The 14,007-nt window shown below is 34.6% G+C and overlaps 2 protein-coding genes across 2 annotated transcripts in view; both read right to left on the reverse strand.

Moving 5' to 3' along the window:
* The window catches only part of LOC102894880 (caspase-12-like), a 17,351-nt gene extending 5,356 nt beyond the window's left edge, over positions 1-11,995 (reverse strand). The window contains exons 1-5 of the mRNA XM_025043772.1: positions 11,833-11,995; positions 4,043-4,624; positions 3,045-3,107; positions 2,796-2,876; positions 2,517-2,594 (exon numbers count right to left, since the gene is read on the reverse strand). Of these exons, the coding sequence (XP_024899540.1) occupies positions 2,517-2,594; positions 2,796-2,876; positions 3,045-3,107; positions 4,043-4,052 (232 nt within the window). The 5' untranslated portion in view covers positions 4,053-4,624; positions 11,833-11,995. The remainder of the gene's footprint in view (positions 1-2,516; positions 2,595-2,795; positions 2,877-3,044; positions 3,108-4,042; positions 4,625-11,832) is intronic.
* Position 11,996: 1 nt separating this feature from the next.
* Positions 11,997-14,007, reverse strand: part of LOC102887403 — a 30,550-nt gene continuing 28,539 nt past the window's right edge. The window contains exon 18 of the mRNA XM_025043765.1: positions 11,997-12,607. The gene's annotated coding sequence lies outside the window, so the exon portion shown is untranslated. The remainder of the gene's footprint in view (positions 12,608-14,007) is intronic.

A 14,007-nucleotide genomic window follows, 5' to 3' on the forward strand; every position in this document is an offset into this window, starting at 1 on the left:
TTATATTAACCAATAACATGCACTGTCTTACAATCTGCAGCTCTTTTGACTGGGATCTCATTCTTTGGAAATGCTTACTGCCATCCCGCCAAAAAGCTTAATATAATAAGAGAACCATTTCATATTTAAAATGACTAAAACAAAAACTTGAGTATTCCTTCTTTTCTTTCTGCTTCTTACTGAACCCACCATAGATTTCTGTTTTAGTTAGTGGTTGCGCATTGACTAATTTTTCAAACTTAACACATGAGACTCACATAAACACAGTATCTAAGATTTGGAAGGAAGCCCAATGTTCATCTGGCCTAGTTAAGTCATTATTCAGATATTTGGACTCCACTTAAAACACCTCTTACTTATTATTACCATTGTCTGAAATATATCCACTAATAGAGAACTTATTCTAAAGGATTTTTGAACAGTTCTGAGAATCATAAAGTGTGAACCTTTTAAGCATTGATATGCATTTACTGCATTGAGACTATACAGAAAAATGTCTAATTCCTTTCCCTGTGAAAGCCCATGAATTCTTCTGTGACTTCAATGAATCTTTCCATTATTTTATGTAAATGTCTCCATATAAACAATTATTGTATTTTATCTTAATCATGTTTATTATACTGTAAGCTTAATTAAGACAGGGAAAATGTCTTTAACCTCTGTATTTCCATTATCTAAAATGATATATAGCACAGATTAAATGTTTACAATTGCTGCTAATGAACAGTTATCTTCAACTTGAAAATAGCTAGGAAGTATCCCTTGGTTGTGGTTCCCTTAGGGCAATAAGCCTATGTTGTTTAAGAATGATTTCACCTTTTTAACCAACAAATCCATCAGTTTACCTACTTCTGTCCTCATCTACTCAATTTTCCCTCCACTACAAAGAAAGACATATTCTTCCTCCTATTGAAGGATGATATTCCTACATAGGCTCTGAATTCCATTCTCTCTCACCCGCAAGGACTTCACTCAGGCATTTATCCAGCCCTGTATTCTACATCATTGATTTCCCCCACTTTTAATGCTGTGTTACACTCATCGGAAAATCAGCATGCCTTAATATCAATTTATCTTTTAAAAACAACTTCCCTTGACCTCGTTTCCCCCCCAGCTATTGTCCCAATTCTCTGCTTCACTTCTCAGCACAATTCCTTAAGGGCTTTGTTTATTTTCACTATTTTCATTTTTTCAACTCATTTTTTTTTTTCTTGTATGCAATATAAACTGGCTATTGTTCTCATCACTTGAATGAAATACTGCTTATCAAAGTTACCACTGACCATTTTTGGCTTTCTTAGCATTTAATGTGGTTGAACACATCTTGCTCTGTGGGCTTCTGTGATGCTGCATTTTCCAGTTGCTCTTTCTAAATCTGTCTTCAATGATGGTTCTTCCTCTTCTGCCATACTCCCCAAAGTTAGGTTGTTCTATATTAGACCCTTTGTTATTCTCTATCAGCATCTCTCCCAGATGGCCTCTTCCAGTCCCATCATCTTGTATACTATCTACATGTTGATGAATCCCAAGATTTATTCCCATCCGTTATTCCTCTGTGAATTCCTCAGATGAACATTTACCTCGTTATTCAACATCTACCCTTGGATGTAGCATATCTTTCAAACAAAACAAGTACAAAGATGAACTCTGGATATTTGTCCACTCCTACATATTTCTTTCTCCTGAGCTTTCTCTAAATCATAAGTTTTCTCTATCTCTGTAACGGGTACTTTTCACCCAGTTGCCAAGCCAAAAGCCTAAAATTATCCTTGCTTGATTCCTTCATTTCTTTTACTAGCTCACATCTAATCCATCCTTAGTTCCTGTTGACTCTACTTCCACAATAGATCTCAAATTTTACTACTCATCATCACCTCTATTACTGCAGTTCCAGTCTAGAAGATATTATCTCTTAACTAAAACATGTAAACAACTTTCAATTATCCTTTCTGACTCTATGTTTATAACTCCGCCGCTAAAGAATTTCTTAAAGTTTTTCCTATTGCAAATAAAATTCAAATTCTTTCCTACTTTCTAAAAGGCCCAAAATGGTTTGGCAGTGACAGTCTGACACTTTCGCAGTTCTTCCTACCACATTTCCCTTACTTTCTACTCCCCAGCCAGATTAGCCTTTTCTCTGCCCCCGATACATAACAAGGTTATTCCAGACTCAGAGCCTTGCTCTTGTTTCCACTTTCCATGGAATGCTTTGCTTGAGAGTTTGGTACAACTCTCTCCCTATTGTTCAGGTAGGTACTGAAATATCACCTGGAAAAAGTTCTCATGTCCACCCTGGCTCTTGTGCCTCCCCCCACACTCCAAGAACAACATCTCTTTCTACAGCCTAATTTTCTTTTCTCTTGCATGTTCCCTGAAATTATGCAAAACATGTTTAGTCGGTGGCAGATGGGCTCAATGTATAGGTTTCCTGGGTTTCCATTTCTCTTTCTGTTACACCATAGGGCCTTTTTATATGCCTTAGCTCAAATAAAGTCATTATGTGTTCATGATATTACCTGTCAAAGGTAGAAGTGATACCTGGAACAATCCAGCATGCTTCTTAGTTTCATCATCTTCACTGTCACTTCCTGACCCTTAGGAGAATTGAAGAGCAGGGATGTATGTGCTAATCTTACTTTTGAGGGACTTTGTTAGGGGCAGAAAGGAGAAATTCCCAGATTTCTGGAAGCTAAATTCAATGGTCTTTCTACTATAACACAGGGCCCCGGTACAGCTTCCTTACCCCAAGTGATGTATGAGGGCTCCCATAGGCCACTGGGTTTTGTGGCAGTTACCTGTCTGAGGGAGAGCCAATGCCTGGGTTGATTCAGCTTTTTCCTCATCTCTATTTTCTTCACTTTCATCTTCAGATGATTCTGAGGTGGGTTGAACAAAAAAGATAAGGATCAATGCTCTACTCTGACAGTCATTTCCAAAGATGAAAATGGAAGACACAGATTTCCCCAGTCTTTACCAGAATACACTCTGACAACACTAGAGGTCTAAGAGTTTTCACTGGTGGTGTGAGATTTGGAGACTGTTACCTGTCGAAGAAGAAAATGACTCATTGTTCTTAGATTCATTAGTCTCATTGTCAGAATGAGATTCTGAAATAAAATGAAAAAAAAGAAAAGACTTGTTAGCAGAACTAAGTTTCTTGAACCCACACACTTCAAATGCTTTCCCTTGCACTGACAAGGAAATGCCTGTGTTTAGCATGGGGCTGCCATATGGAGCCTAGAGAGCTGGCTCATTCTCTAAGATCCGGGTTTGTTTTAGAGTGCTGTAACTTTCTGCCAAGTGAAGGAGGAGGCAGAGTTGCCATGAGACAAAGAAGAGCTCATTATCTTCCTGCTTCCATAATTCAAGGACTAATCAAATTTTTTAATCGAGACTTTTTTTGCAACAGCATTTTTCATTCTGAGGTGAGAAACTACATCTCTGTACAAAAGTTGGGTAGTCTTTCAACAACAAAAAATAATCCCCAAGGGTTGGTGCAAGGATTTGACATATACTCATGTATATATTTTACTCTAGAGTAGGGGTCAGCAAACTATGGCCTGCAGACCCTACCCAGCCCAACACTTATTTTTGTAAATAAAATTTTGTAAATAAAGTTTATTGGAATTCATCCACATTCATTTTGTGCACATTATATATTGCCGATTTCATACTACAACAGTAGATTTGAGTCGTTGTGACAGAGACCGCAAAGCCTAAAATAGTCTTCCCTTCAAAGAAAAAGCATGCCAACCCATGCTCTAGAGAGAAAGACACAATTATGTTCCACTAACCCTCAAATTCCTTATATTCTCTTTTAACAATGAGAAATATGTGTTCCCAGAGACTTACCCCTTGGGTAAGCCACAGCAAAGTGGAAGACGGTGGGTTTTTCTACTGAATGTTCTATATCTGGGATGACTGTAGAGTCCATGGTGTATGGCCACAGTAGCACAGATTAGCTAAAAACTATCATTGAATTTAATACGGCTCTATCACATGTATTCATTTAACAAATATTCACTCAGCACCTATTACGTACCATGTTCCATTTCTATGAGCTTCAGATGTAATCGTGAACCAAGCAGACAGAGATAGATGCCACGGGGACCTTACATTTTAGCAGGGAGAGATATAATGAATAAGTAAATGAAATGTTATGGAATGATTGAAGGTGACAGTTGCTTACTTTAAAAGAAATTGGGGATGCTGGAACAGGTTCTGGCCTGTCAGGGCATTTTGCAGTATTAAATAATAAAGTCAGACAAAGAATATATTAGAGATGTGGACAGTTCTCCACTTGTGAGCAGGAAGAAGACAACAAAAACTGCGTAAGGTTATACAAGTTACTAGCCCTTTGGCCCGAGACACTCATTTGAACACAGCTGTTTCTTGGTGTTGAAGACATGGTTCATAACTATTTTGCCAACCATTTGACTTTTCTCAGCAACATCCTCAATCAGGATTTCAGTCTCATTCATGATGAGGTTCACTCCTTTCCCTAATTTTTGTAAGTAATCCTTATTTAACACATTCTTTTCCATCAAATCATCAAAAATTCCATCAAGCATGTTCTTGGTAATCAGCTTCAGCGTGTTGATGGGATCTTCTTTCAGTCTCTTATCTGTGAGAACAATAGGATTTTAGATATGGACAGGTCCGTGGGTCTCAAATTTTAACATGCCAAACAATCTCCTGAAAAGTTTGACAAGCAGAGATTCCTGAACCCCATTCCCAAAAGTTCTGATTTGATAGATTGAGATAAAGTTCATGAATTTTCATTTCTAACAATTCCTGAGGTGAGGCCAAAGACCATACTTAGAATAACACCAATCTCATTCAAGCCTGTGCCTTTTTATAGATGGTGAAACTGAGGTTCGGAGACAAAGCAACTTCACTAAGGAAATTAATGATAGCTTAAATCAGTTCAGTCTTTTTATCGCCCACCATCTCTTCACTTCCTGTCACTTTTATCAATACCTAATTTAAAAACACATTATGTTCAATATGTATAGCAGTCAAACATAAACATATTACACTCGTAAAAGAATGCACTTTGTTTCCATGGGCAGAGCTGGCAGGGCAGCTCTGTATGCAGAGACTGAGAGCACAAACTACAGCTGTTTTGCTTGCTACTGCAGAGGAAAGGTCTTACAGAGAACAGAAATATGGAGGAAACGAGTCACTCTGCTCAACTGCATGTCCTCTCGCCCAAACAAGAGAATATTCATAAAACGGGTGAGAAGTCTGGGTCAGTATGAATCCAAAGAAAAGCCTAAAATCATAGGAAAGTTTTAAGAATATAGGTCCAGATATTTTACATTTTCTTTTTTTCCCAAGAAGCTGTAGCACATTAACTAAAGTACTTTGCGTGTCAGCATACTCATTACTGTGCCCCAACGCCTTATTCCCCCTACTACTTTGGGGAGTAAAATAGTTGTGTCTGGTGAGTGTCCCTTTCATGAGTTCTCCTCTCCCCTACCCACTCCTCCTGAGCTGTAAATCCCCAAAACACAGTCACAAACAATGGAAAAACTGGAGCCAATTACTGGCCATTGCTGCTCCGGCTCTCTGGGCAGAAAAATCAGTGAAAATGAAAGCAGCCTTCTTTCTTTGTTCTCGGTGGACGTGCATGTTAATATTGCCTAAATAGGAAACTGCAGCCTCTCAAATGTTCTTGTTCTTTGCCGGGATAAAATTTGACTTCTCGTCCGTTATTCCGTTATGTAGCTTCTTTCCTCTTGAAAACAGAGAGCAAAACTTGTCTTTTCTCTTTGGTAAAATAGTCAGCAGAATGAAACACACACACACACACACACACACACACACACACACACACACACACACACACACAGTGTCTGTTCTGTTTTCAGTCTATTTTTAACACTATTAATAAATCAAATTGACCTTTACTTGTCTCTGCCACCTTTAGCCACTAAATGTCAGAGAGGCCTTACTTGACAGATGCCTGCTCAAACTTGGACGTGAAGTGTTACTGTGGAAGCCTTGAGGGGAGTGAGAAACAGACTGAGAACTGCTTAACAGAGATAGGAGTATCACTGTTTTAATAATCCAAATAAGTAATCTCTTTTCTCTCTCTTTTTCCTGATCTGCTTAGTTGTCAATTTTAGATGTGATTTATCCGTATCCCTATTTATTTGCTGATTGTGCAAGGGATTCGTTTACTTAATATATATATAAAAAAATAATAGATTGCCATTAAAATTAAACAATAATAATTTTATAAAAAGGAGTCAGATCATCCAGCTTCTTTAATTTCAAACTACAAAGTAACCACAATTATATGTTTAATTTGCATATTTGTGAATTTTTTTCGGTTTTTTAAAAACACGATATAATACTGATTTTATTGATGGCCCCCTGATCATTGTCCTCTTGTATCCATGCCCTTTGTCTTGACTGCCGACTGGCCTTGAGACTTGGTTTTAGCCAACATGATGCGGTAGAGGGATGTATGCAGTTCTGAGCCCAGGTCTTCAGAAGCGTTGTGCACCTCTCCCTCTTGGACACCTGAACCCCCAAGCAAATAAGCCTGGGCTAGATTGTTAGAGGGTAAGAGACATCACATGGAGGAGAGAGCCCAGTTTCCTCAGCCACGGTCATCCTAGACCAAGTTTTAAGCCAGATACTTTCCAAATATATGAAAGATATTGAAATGTCAGTAGAAAGGCCAACCTCACATGTGATCTCAGACACATGGTTTAATCCCAGAGACAAGAAGAACCACTCAGTTGACTGGCTGACTTGTGAACAATAATAAATGCTATTGCTTTAAGCCACTGAGTTTTGGAGTAGTATGTCACTAAGCAATCAATAACTGACAAATACATATTTACCTATAGATTTTTTACCATATTATCAATATTTCTTAAAAAATTGACAATGTATGACAAATATTTATAAAAAACACAATAAGAACTCTCAATTTTTGATGACTGTATTACATTAAGAGTTTTAAGAAATTATAATTTTAAAAAATTCTGTCAAATTAATACATACATAAGGCAACTAAGCCAGTAGTACTGAAAAGTATATAATGAAAAGCATATTCTTCAGTACGACTTTCTCCATCTTCAATCCTACATCCTACATATTTCTCTAAATTATTTCTGTTTTGGTTTTCTGGTGGTAATCTTTAGAACTCTAAATAACATGCCTATTTTAACCTCTATTTCCTGATATAGCAAATACAAGCAATGCTATTATCTCATATAAAAAATGAGATGTAGTTCACTCACACTGCCTCACTTCTACCTTGTCTACCTCATATTTGATGATACCATGATTTTCATAATTAATTTTTAAATATTAAATTTAACCCTCATATCTTCTTCCATCAGTATTGCTCAGTAACTTAATTCTCTTCTATGTAAGTTGATAGTAGCCCTCAGACAATTTCCTCCATCTTTTCTCACCTCCAATTATACCTTCATTTTTTAACCTATATTTTTCTTTTATATTGCCAAAGTTATTAAGATTTTTATTTACTTCTGTATCCACTACCAAGTCTTCAGTACTTTGTTTATACAATAACTAAATGTTAAAAAAAAAAAATGAAGAGCATTTATGTTAGTATTGGATATATATTAATCTGTCTGGCAAAGTGATATGTTGGAACTACATTTCCTTCTCTTTGGGTCCAATCTTTCAAATAACTTTCCATTTAGAAAAGAATTTTTCTAGTTTCAAGATCTACCAATTCACCATTACCCGATCTCATATATTTGGACTTCGCTCCTGTAATTCTAAGGCTACGTCATCAATTCTTTTTTTATTTTATTCATTCACTCTCACCAAGTCAAGAACATTGTTCAACAATAGTCGCATTGCTCTCCTACATTGTTATTTTCCCACTTACTCATCTCATTACTATAACTATAAAAATACAGTATAATTCCCCCTTATTGAAACAAAACTCTCTCGATCCCACTTCCCCAACTCTCCTCAAAAGCATTGTTTATTCTTACTGCTTCCAAATGTTCTTTATTCTCTCTTGAACCAGGTCCAATCACTCTTTTGTCTCTCTATATAGGAAGATTATTCAAAATCTTAACCTCCAGTTTACGCCTACTCATACTGGATATCTATTTGACTGACTGGTAAACAGCTAAATTTTGACATTTCCATGCCCCTTGCCCTACCATCTCTGAGAGTCTGTTCCATTTTATTCTTCCAGTTACTAAAGTCATTTTTATCTTTCCAGTTATTCAGAAAACACTTCTTTTTTCTTTCTCAAAACTTTATTCAATTCTATTGGCTTTACCTTCAAATCGTGAATGGTGCTCACCACCCTCGCTTCTATCATCTAGATCTAGATTACCATTGACTCTGAATATTTGCAGTAGTCTTCCAAGTGCCCTTTTGGCTTTTACTTTGGCCCTATTATTGTCATTCTCATCTTAACCTGGTTAGCCAGAGTAATCTTGATAAAATGTAACTCTGATAACTTAGTCTTCTGCTCAAAATTTTCCAATAGCTTTCTACCTTAGAATAAAAGTGAAAGATCTTTTATGGAAATGGTACTTTGTGTCATCTGAATCTTGGTCACCTCTTTCTGATCTTACGTCCTAACTTTTCCCTATGCCTTTCACCCCAGATTCCAGTCACACTAACTTCCTTGCTACCTCTCAAACATACCAAGCACATTCCTGACTCAGGGCATTTCTATTTGCTTTCCCTCTGGAATGTTCTGCCTTAGCATATTTTATGGCTGGCTTTCTCTCTTTCTTCAGGTTGCTTCTGCTGATAAATTATGTGTTTATGTTGTTTCTGTTTATTATCTCTCTCTTTCCCATTAGACTACATGTTTTCTTGAGGACAGGGACTTTATCCGCTTGGTTTTCTGTTTGATGGCCAATGCTTGAGTTTTTAATATTTGAGACTGAATGAATGAATGGACTTTTGTTGATTATGTGCATTGTAAAAAGTCCTTTACCTGGTTTCTGCAACCTGTATTTTTTCTCCAGACTCACTTTGATAAGTTTTGACATATGTGTACACTCATGATACCATCACTACAATCAAGGTCTAATATTGTAAATAGTGCTCTTAAATTTCATTAAATTGATTTTTGTTAAATTAATAGTTTTAATATTTTAAAAATTTAATATTTAATAAATTCTGTTTAATTATTATTTTTTATGCAATGTGCTCTCTAAATCATGTTGAAAAATTTCCTCACCTGACTCTCATAAAGATATTTTTCTATATATTTTTCCTCTGAATAACTTAAGAGTTTTTGTTTTTCAAATTTGGATCTTCATCTGGTATATTTTTTTGTGTATGGCTTGAGGTTAAAAAAAAAGTGTGTGTATTTGTGTGCGTGTGTGTTTACAAAATAATTTCTTGAATCACCTATTATTTTACCTCTGCAACATGCTATATTCTATATTGTTCATTTTTAGCCTTCGTATGCTTTTATGTCTATTTGTGCCAACTGACAGAGCTTTATATTATGGCATGATTTCATGATTTTCATTTAGCCAATATTCCAACTCCTTTTTAATTTTTTCTTAGCTATTCTTACTACTTTACCTTCTAAACAAAGAATATATGAACAACCTGTCAAGTTCAAGAAAAAAACCCTGTTAGGTTTTCTTTGGTATTTGTGTTTATAGATTAATTTGGGTAGAAAATTAAAACTTTTACACTTATTAGTCTTTTCATCAATGATAATGGCATTTCCCACACACTAAGTAAACCTTTTATATCAATCAATAATTTCTAAAAATAGTTTTCCATGTATACCTTGCAACTATTTGTTTAGAATTTTTTAAAAGTATCTTTATAATGTTTGCTGCTATTGCAAAGGGAGGCTTAAAAAAAGCAAAAACATTTCCTACTTGGTTGTCTTTTGAATAGAAAATGCTATTAAATGTTGTATATTTATCTGAATTCTTGCAAATGTGGGGATTTTATTATTAATTCTAAGAAGTTTTCGACAAATAAAATCAAATTTTCCAGGATAAGTAAAAGAAACAAAAATGTTTGATTTTGTTTCTTTTACTTCAAACTTTTTTACTTTTGGTTTTGTTTTCTTAGAATTCCAGTGCAAAATTTAACAGAGATGTTTTTATTTGTATCTTATTTAAAGATAACACTTTAATATTTCTGTACATGAAAGCAATTGATTTTCTCTATTATTAAGTGTTTTCACTCTATTTCTAATTTCCTGTCAGGCTTTTAATAGATACATGCTGTTAGATTAAGGAATTGCTTTTTTTCCTATTTTTCTAAGATTTTTTTTCTTAATTATGAATGAATTCTGACTGTAATTGAATGCCTTTCTAAGTCTCTTAAAAATATCACAATTTCTTCTTTAATATCTTATTTTGAGAATACTACCAAAAATATTTCTAATATTAAACTCTGACAGCATTCCCATAGTAAATACTAGCTGGCTGAAAAATATTAACATTATATCATCTGTGGCTGAATTTGCTTTGCTAGTACCTTGTTTAGAATGTTTACCTCAATGTTCCTGAGAAATCAGTTTGTATTTTTCTAACTTTGCCTCTACTTCTCCAGTTTTTTATCAGTTTTGTACTAGCCTTGTAAAAAATTTAAGGAGTTTATTTCTGTGGAAGTGTTTCTATAAAATTGAGCTCTTCAATTTCTTGGAAGTTTTATAACACATTTCTTTGCAATCATTTGTGTCTATTAACTTTTTTTTGCAAGTAGATATAACAATTAAAAATTAATTTGTTTAATGTTTATTTACATATTTGGCTTTTTATTTCTTTATGTATTAATTTTGTTAATTCACTTTTTCTAGAATTCCATCTTCATTATGTATGATAGTCTCTTGTTTTTTTCTGTATTTATGTTTATTTGTATTTATGGTACCTTTTTATCTCCAACATTTTCTTTGTGCTAATTCTAATTTTTCACACTCAATCTTACTGAATGCTATTTGATTAGTCTTTTTAAAGGACTAGCTTTTGCTTTCAGTGATCTGCTTAATGTTTTGTTTCATTACCATCTGATTGATTTTTGCTTATGACTTATTATTTGCTTTCTTCTATTTTCTTACCGATTTAGTATTTTTCTAACTTCTCAAGTTAAGTGCTTAGTTCGTACTTGTTATTTTTTGTTTTTATATGTGTGTATGTGTATACTTAGGTACATGTTTGTATGTGTATGTGCAATATGTATGTGTGTATATATATATTTTTCAGCTATGTGTTGATGTGTGACAGTGTTTATATTATTGGTTTTCTAATATCATGCATAGTAGAATAAGGCATCTATAATACATAATTTTGGATCTTTGTGATGTGTCTCATATTTCGTCATGGACAAGCTAAGTCCAGAAACATAAACATCATGAATCTTTGTACTGTTAGTTAACCCTTACAATTTAAAATTCAGTTAAACCTTATAATTCGGAACCCTTACAGTTTCAGTCTCTCATTGCCATAAAGTAATTAATAACTCAGATTCTAGAGTAAGTCAAGTTGCATTCAAATCTTGGTGTGGCCACCTACTACTAACTGTATGACTTTGAGCAAGTCATTTAAGCTCTACATTCTTTTGTTTTATTAACTGTAAAGTGGGGATGTTGATGGTTATTACATTATAGGGCTGCTGTGAAGGTTAAATTAGTTACTTATATATAAAAACCCCTTACCATAATCAAAATCCCTACAATAATCCTGACATACAATTAATATACACAAATACTGATAATATAGTTGTATTTGACACTGAGAACATCCTTTTATTTTATTTAATCCAGTTCAGCTATGTGCTAAAATATTTATTCAGCATTCTATGTGTTGTGTATGTAACAGAAGTGATACATCTCCTTACTTAGTATCTCAGATGACCATGTTGCCAAAATTCCTCTATGAATATTCACCCTTCCAGAAAAGTTAACATTCTTCTCTTCCATTGCTAACAGCCTTCTTTCTCTCTGCTGTCCTTTATCCGATGACTTTTGTATTCCTGTACAAATCCACCAATATTACACCATCTAAAACCAAAAGCTCAATTTATTTTAGACAATAACCAAGTGCTTGTTAAAGAATAAAATCTTAAAATAATCAACAAGAAACTGAATTAACTTATAGCAAGATGAAAGAAAGATACATGGAAATAATTTACTAAAATAATAGTTTACTGAAGAAAAAGAAATTATTTTAACCTATGATGTTAGTTAGGTAACAAATTACATTTGGCCAAAAAGCTGAGAAGTGATAGGTTAGGTAATAAATGAGAAAACTTCTCTAGACCATTCTAGACCCCGTGTTTGATGAGTATACAAGTGAGGAGCTGGCCAATTTACAGTTCTTGGCTTCCAGATAGGCATATCTCCTTTCATCCAATTGCTGAGGGCAAGTCATGGCTAGTTGTCTTCACTCAGTGAACAGACATTGTGAGTCATAAAGCTGGAAAATTCAGTTAGCTTCCTCCACTTCATTTTCATTCACCCACCATTTTAATTGAAGTTCTATTCTCTATTAGAGGACCCAAAAGACAGTTTGTTTTTATTTTTATTCAGATATTAAAGTTTAAATAATGTGTGCAGTACTGGTAAGGGTGCTTCTGGAAATTGATAAAGAAGAGCTGGACTGCCTGTGATTTCCTGAAGAAGAGCAAAAGAACAGAAAGTCAAGATAATAATTCCTAGAAGCCTTTAGTCCATTCTTTATCATGATTCTTTTTTTATCCTCTTTCATGTGCTTTTGGTAATTCCCTTGACTTCTGTGACCCCTGTAGTTCATTCATCAAAGAAGTACTCAGGATGATATTTGTGAAATCTAATTAGAGTATCTCATTTCTCTGTTCAAAAGCACTGTAAAGGGTTCCTATTTTCCTCAGGATAAAAATTTAAAAACATTTACCATATGATCACCAAAGCCCATGTGATCAGGCTTCTCACCATTTTTCTGAATTTGTCTCTATCATATTCCCTACTCTCATACTCCTCCAGTCCACTGCCTTCTTGCAATTCTTTAAATATGTTAAGCACATTGCTATATCTGGGCATTTGTACTTGCCAGTCCCTGTACTGGGTCACTTTTTCTGCATAGAATCACAAGGTTCATTACCCTACTCTGATTTCATCATTTCACCACTTCAAAGAAGCCTTTACTGAATAATCTACCTATAATGATACAATACTCATCTCTTCACGTCTTTTTAGTCTCCTTTATTTTTCTTCTTAGTTCTAATTATTCTCTGACGTATGATATATTTACTTGTTCATACATTTAGAGTCTGTCTCCATCCAGTAGAGCATGAGCTTTCTGAGAGCAAAGACTCCATTTATTTGTTCACTGGTATATTCCAAGATTCTAGAACAGAACCTGGAACATAGTAAATGCTTGATAAATATTAGTCAAATAAATAGCTCAATCCCCAAATGTGGTTCTAGTAGACTAATTAGGTGATTAAAGCTGATGAAGTATCTGCAATTATGCAACCAGGGAGTCAGAAACCAGAGATAGGAGATGGTGGATAAAGAAAGTATTGACATAAGCTTTGCTATAAAATATAATTTTAATTATGTTTCTGAGAGAGAGGTTAATGATTAATGATGAATAATAATACAGCATGATATAAAGCTGTTGTGAGTGAGTAAAGTAATTGTTGGGTCTAAACTCGATGGGCTCATTCTAAAACATTTTGACCAAAAAAAGTGTGTGTTAGCATGGGTGCTTAAATGTATTTCTGAGCAAGAATTAAGAATCTGACAGCAAATTGATTGTTTTGTGGTTTACTGTGAGAACAGTCAGAGAACCAGAGTTTGCATCAACACAAACATTACAGTTCAGAATATATTTTATACTGCCTGGTAATGAGAATTCGATGTCAGTAATGTGATACTTGCATTCAAAGGACCAATGCCCTGCTTTTCCCACACAGTCAGCTCTTCTGTTTTGTTTTGTTTTGTTTTGTTTTCTAAGATCTGAGGCAATGTTTGATGACTCAGTGTGTGTGTGTGTGTGAGATAGAGATAGAGAGATGGAGGTGGAGGGAAAG

This window comes from Pteropus alecto, unplaced genomic scaffold, assembly GCF_000325575.1.
Source record: "Pteropus alecto unplaced genomic scaffold, ASM32557v1 scaffold12, whole genome shotgun sequence".
Taxonomy (NCBI): Eukaryota; Metazoa; Chordata; class Mammalia; order Chiroptera; family Pteropodidae; genus Pteropus; species Pteropus alecto.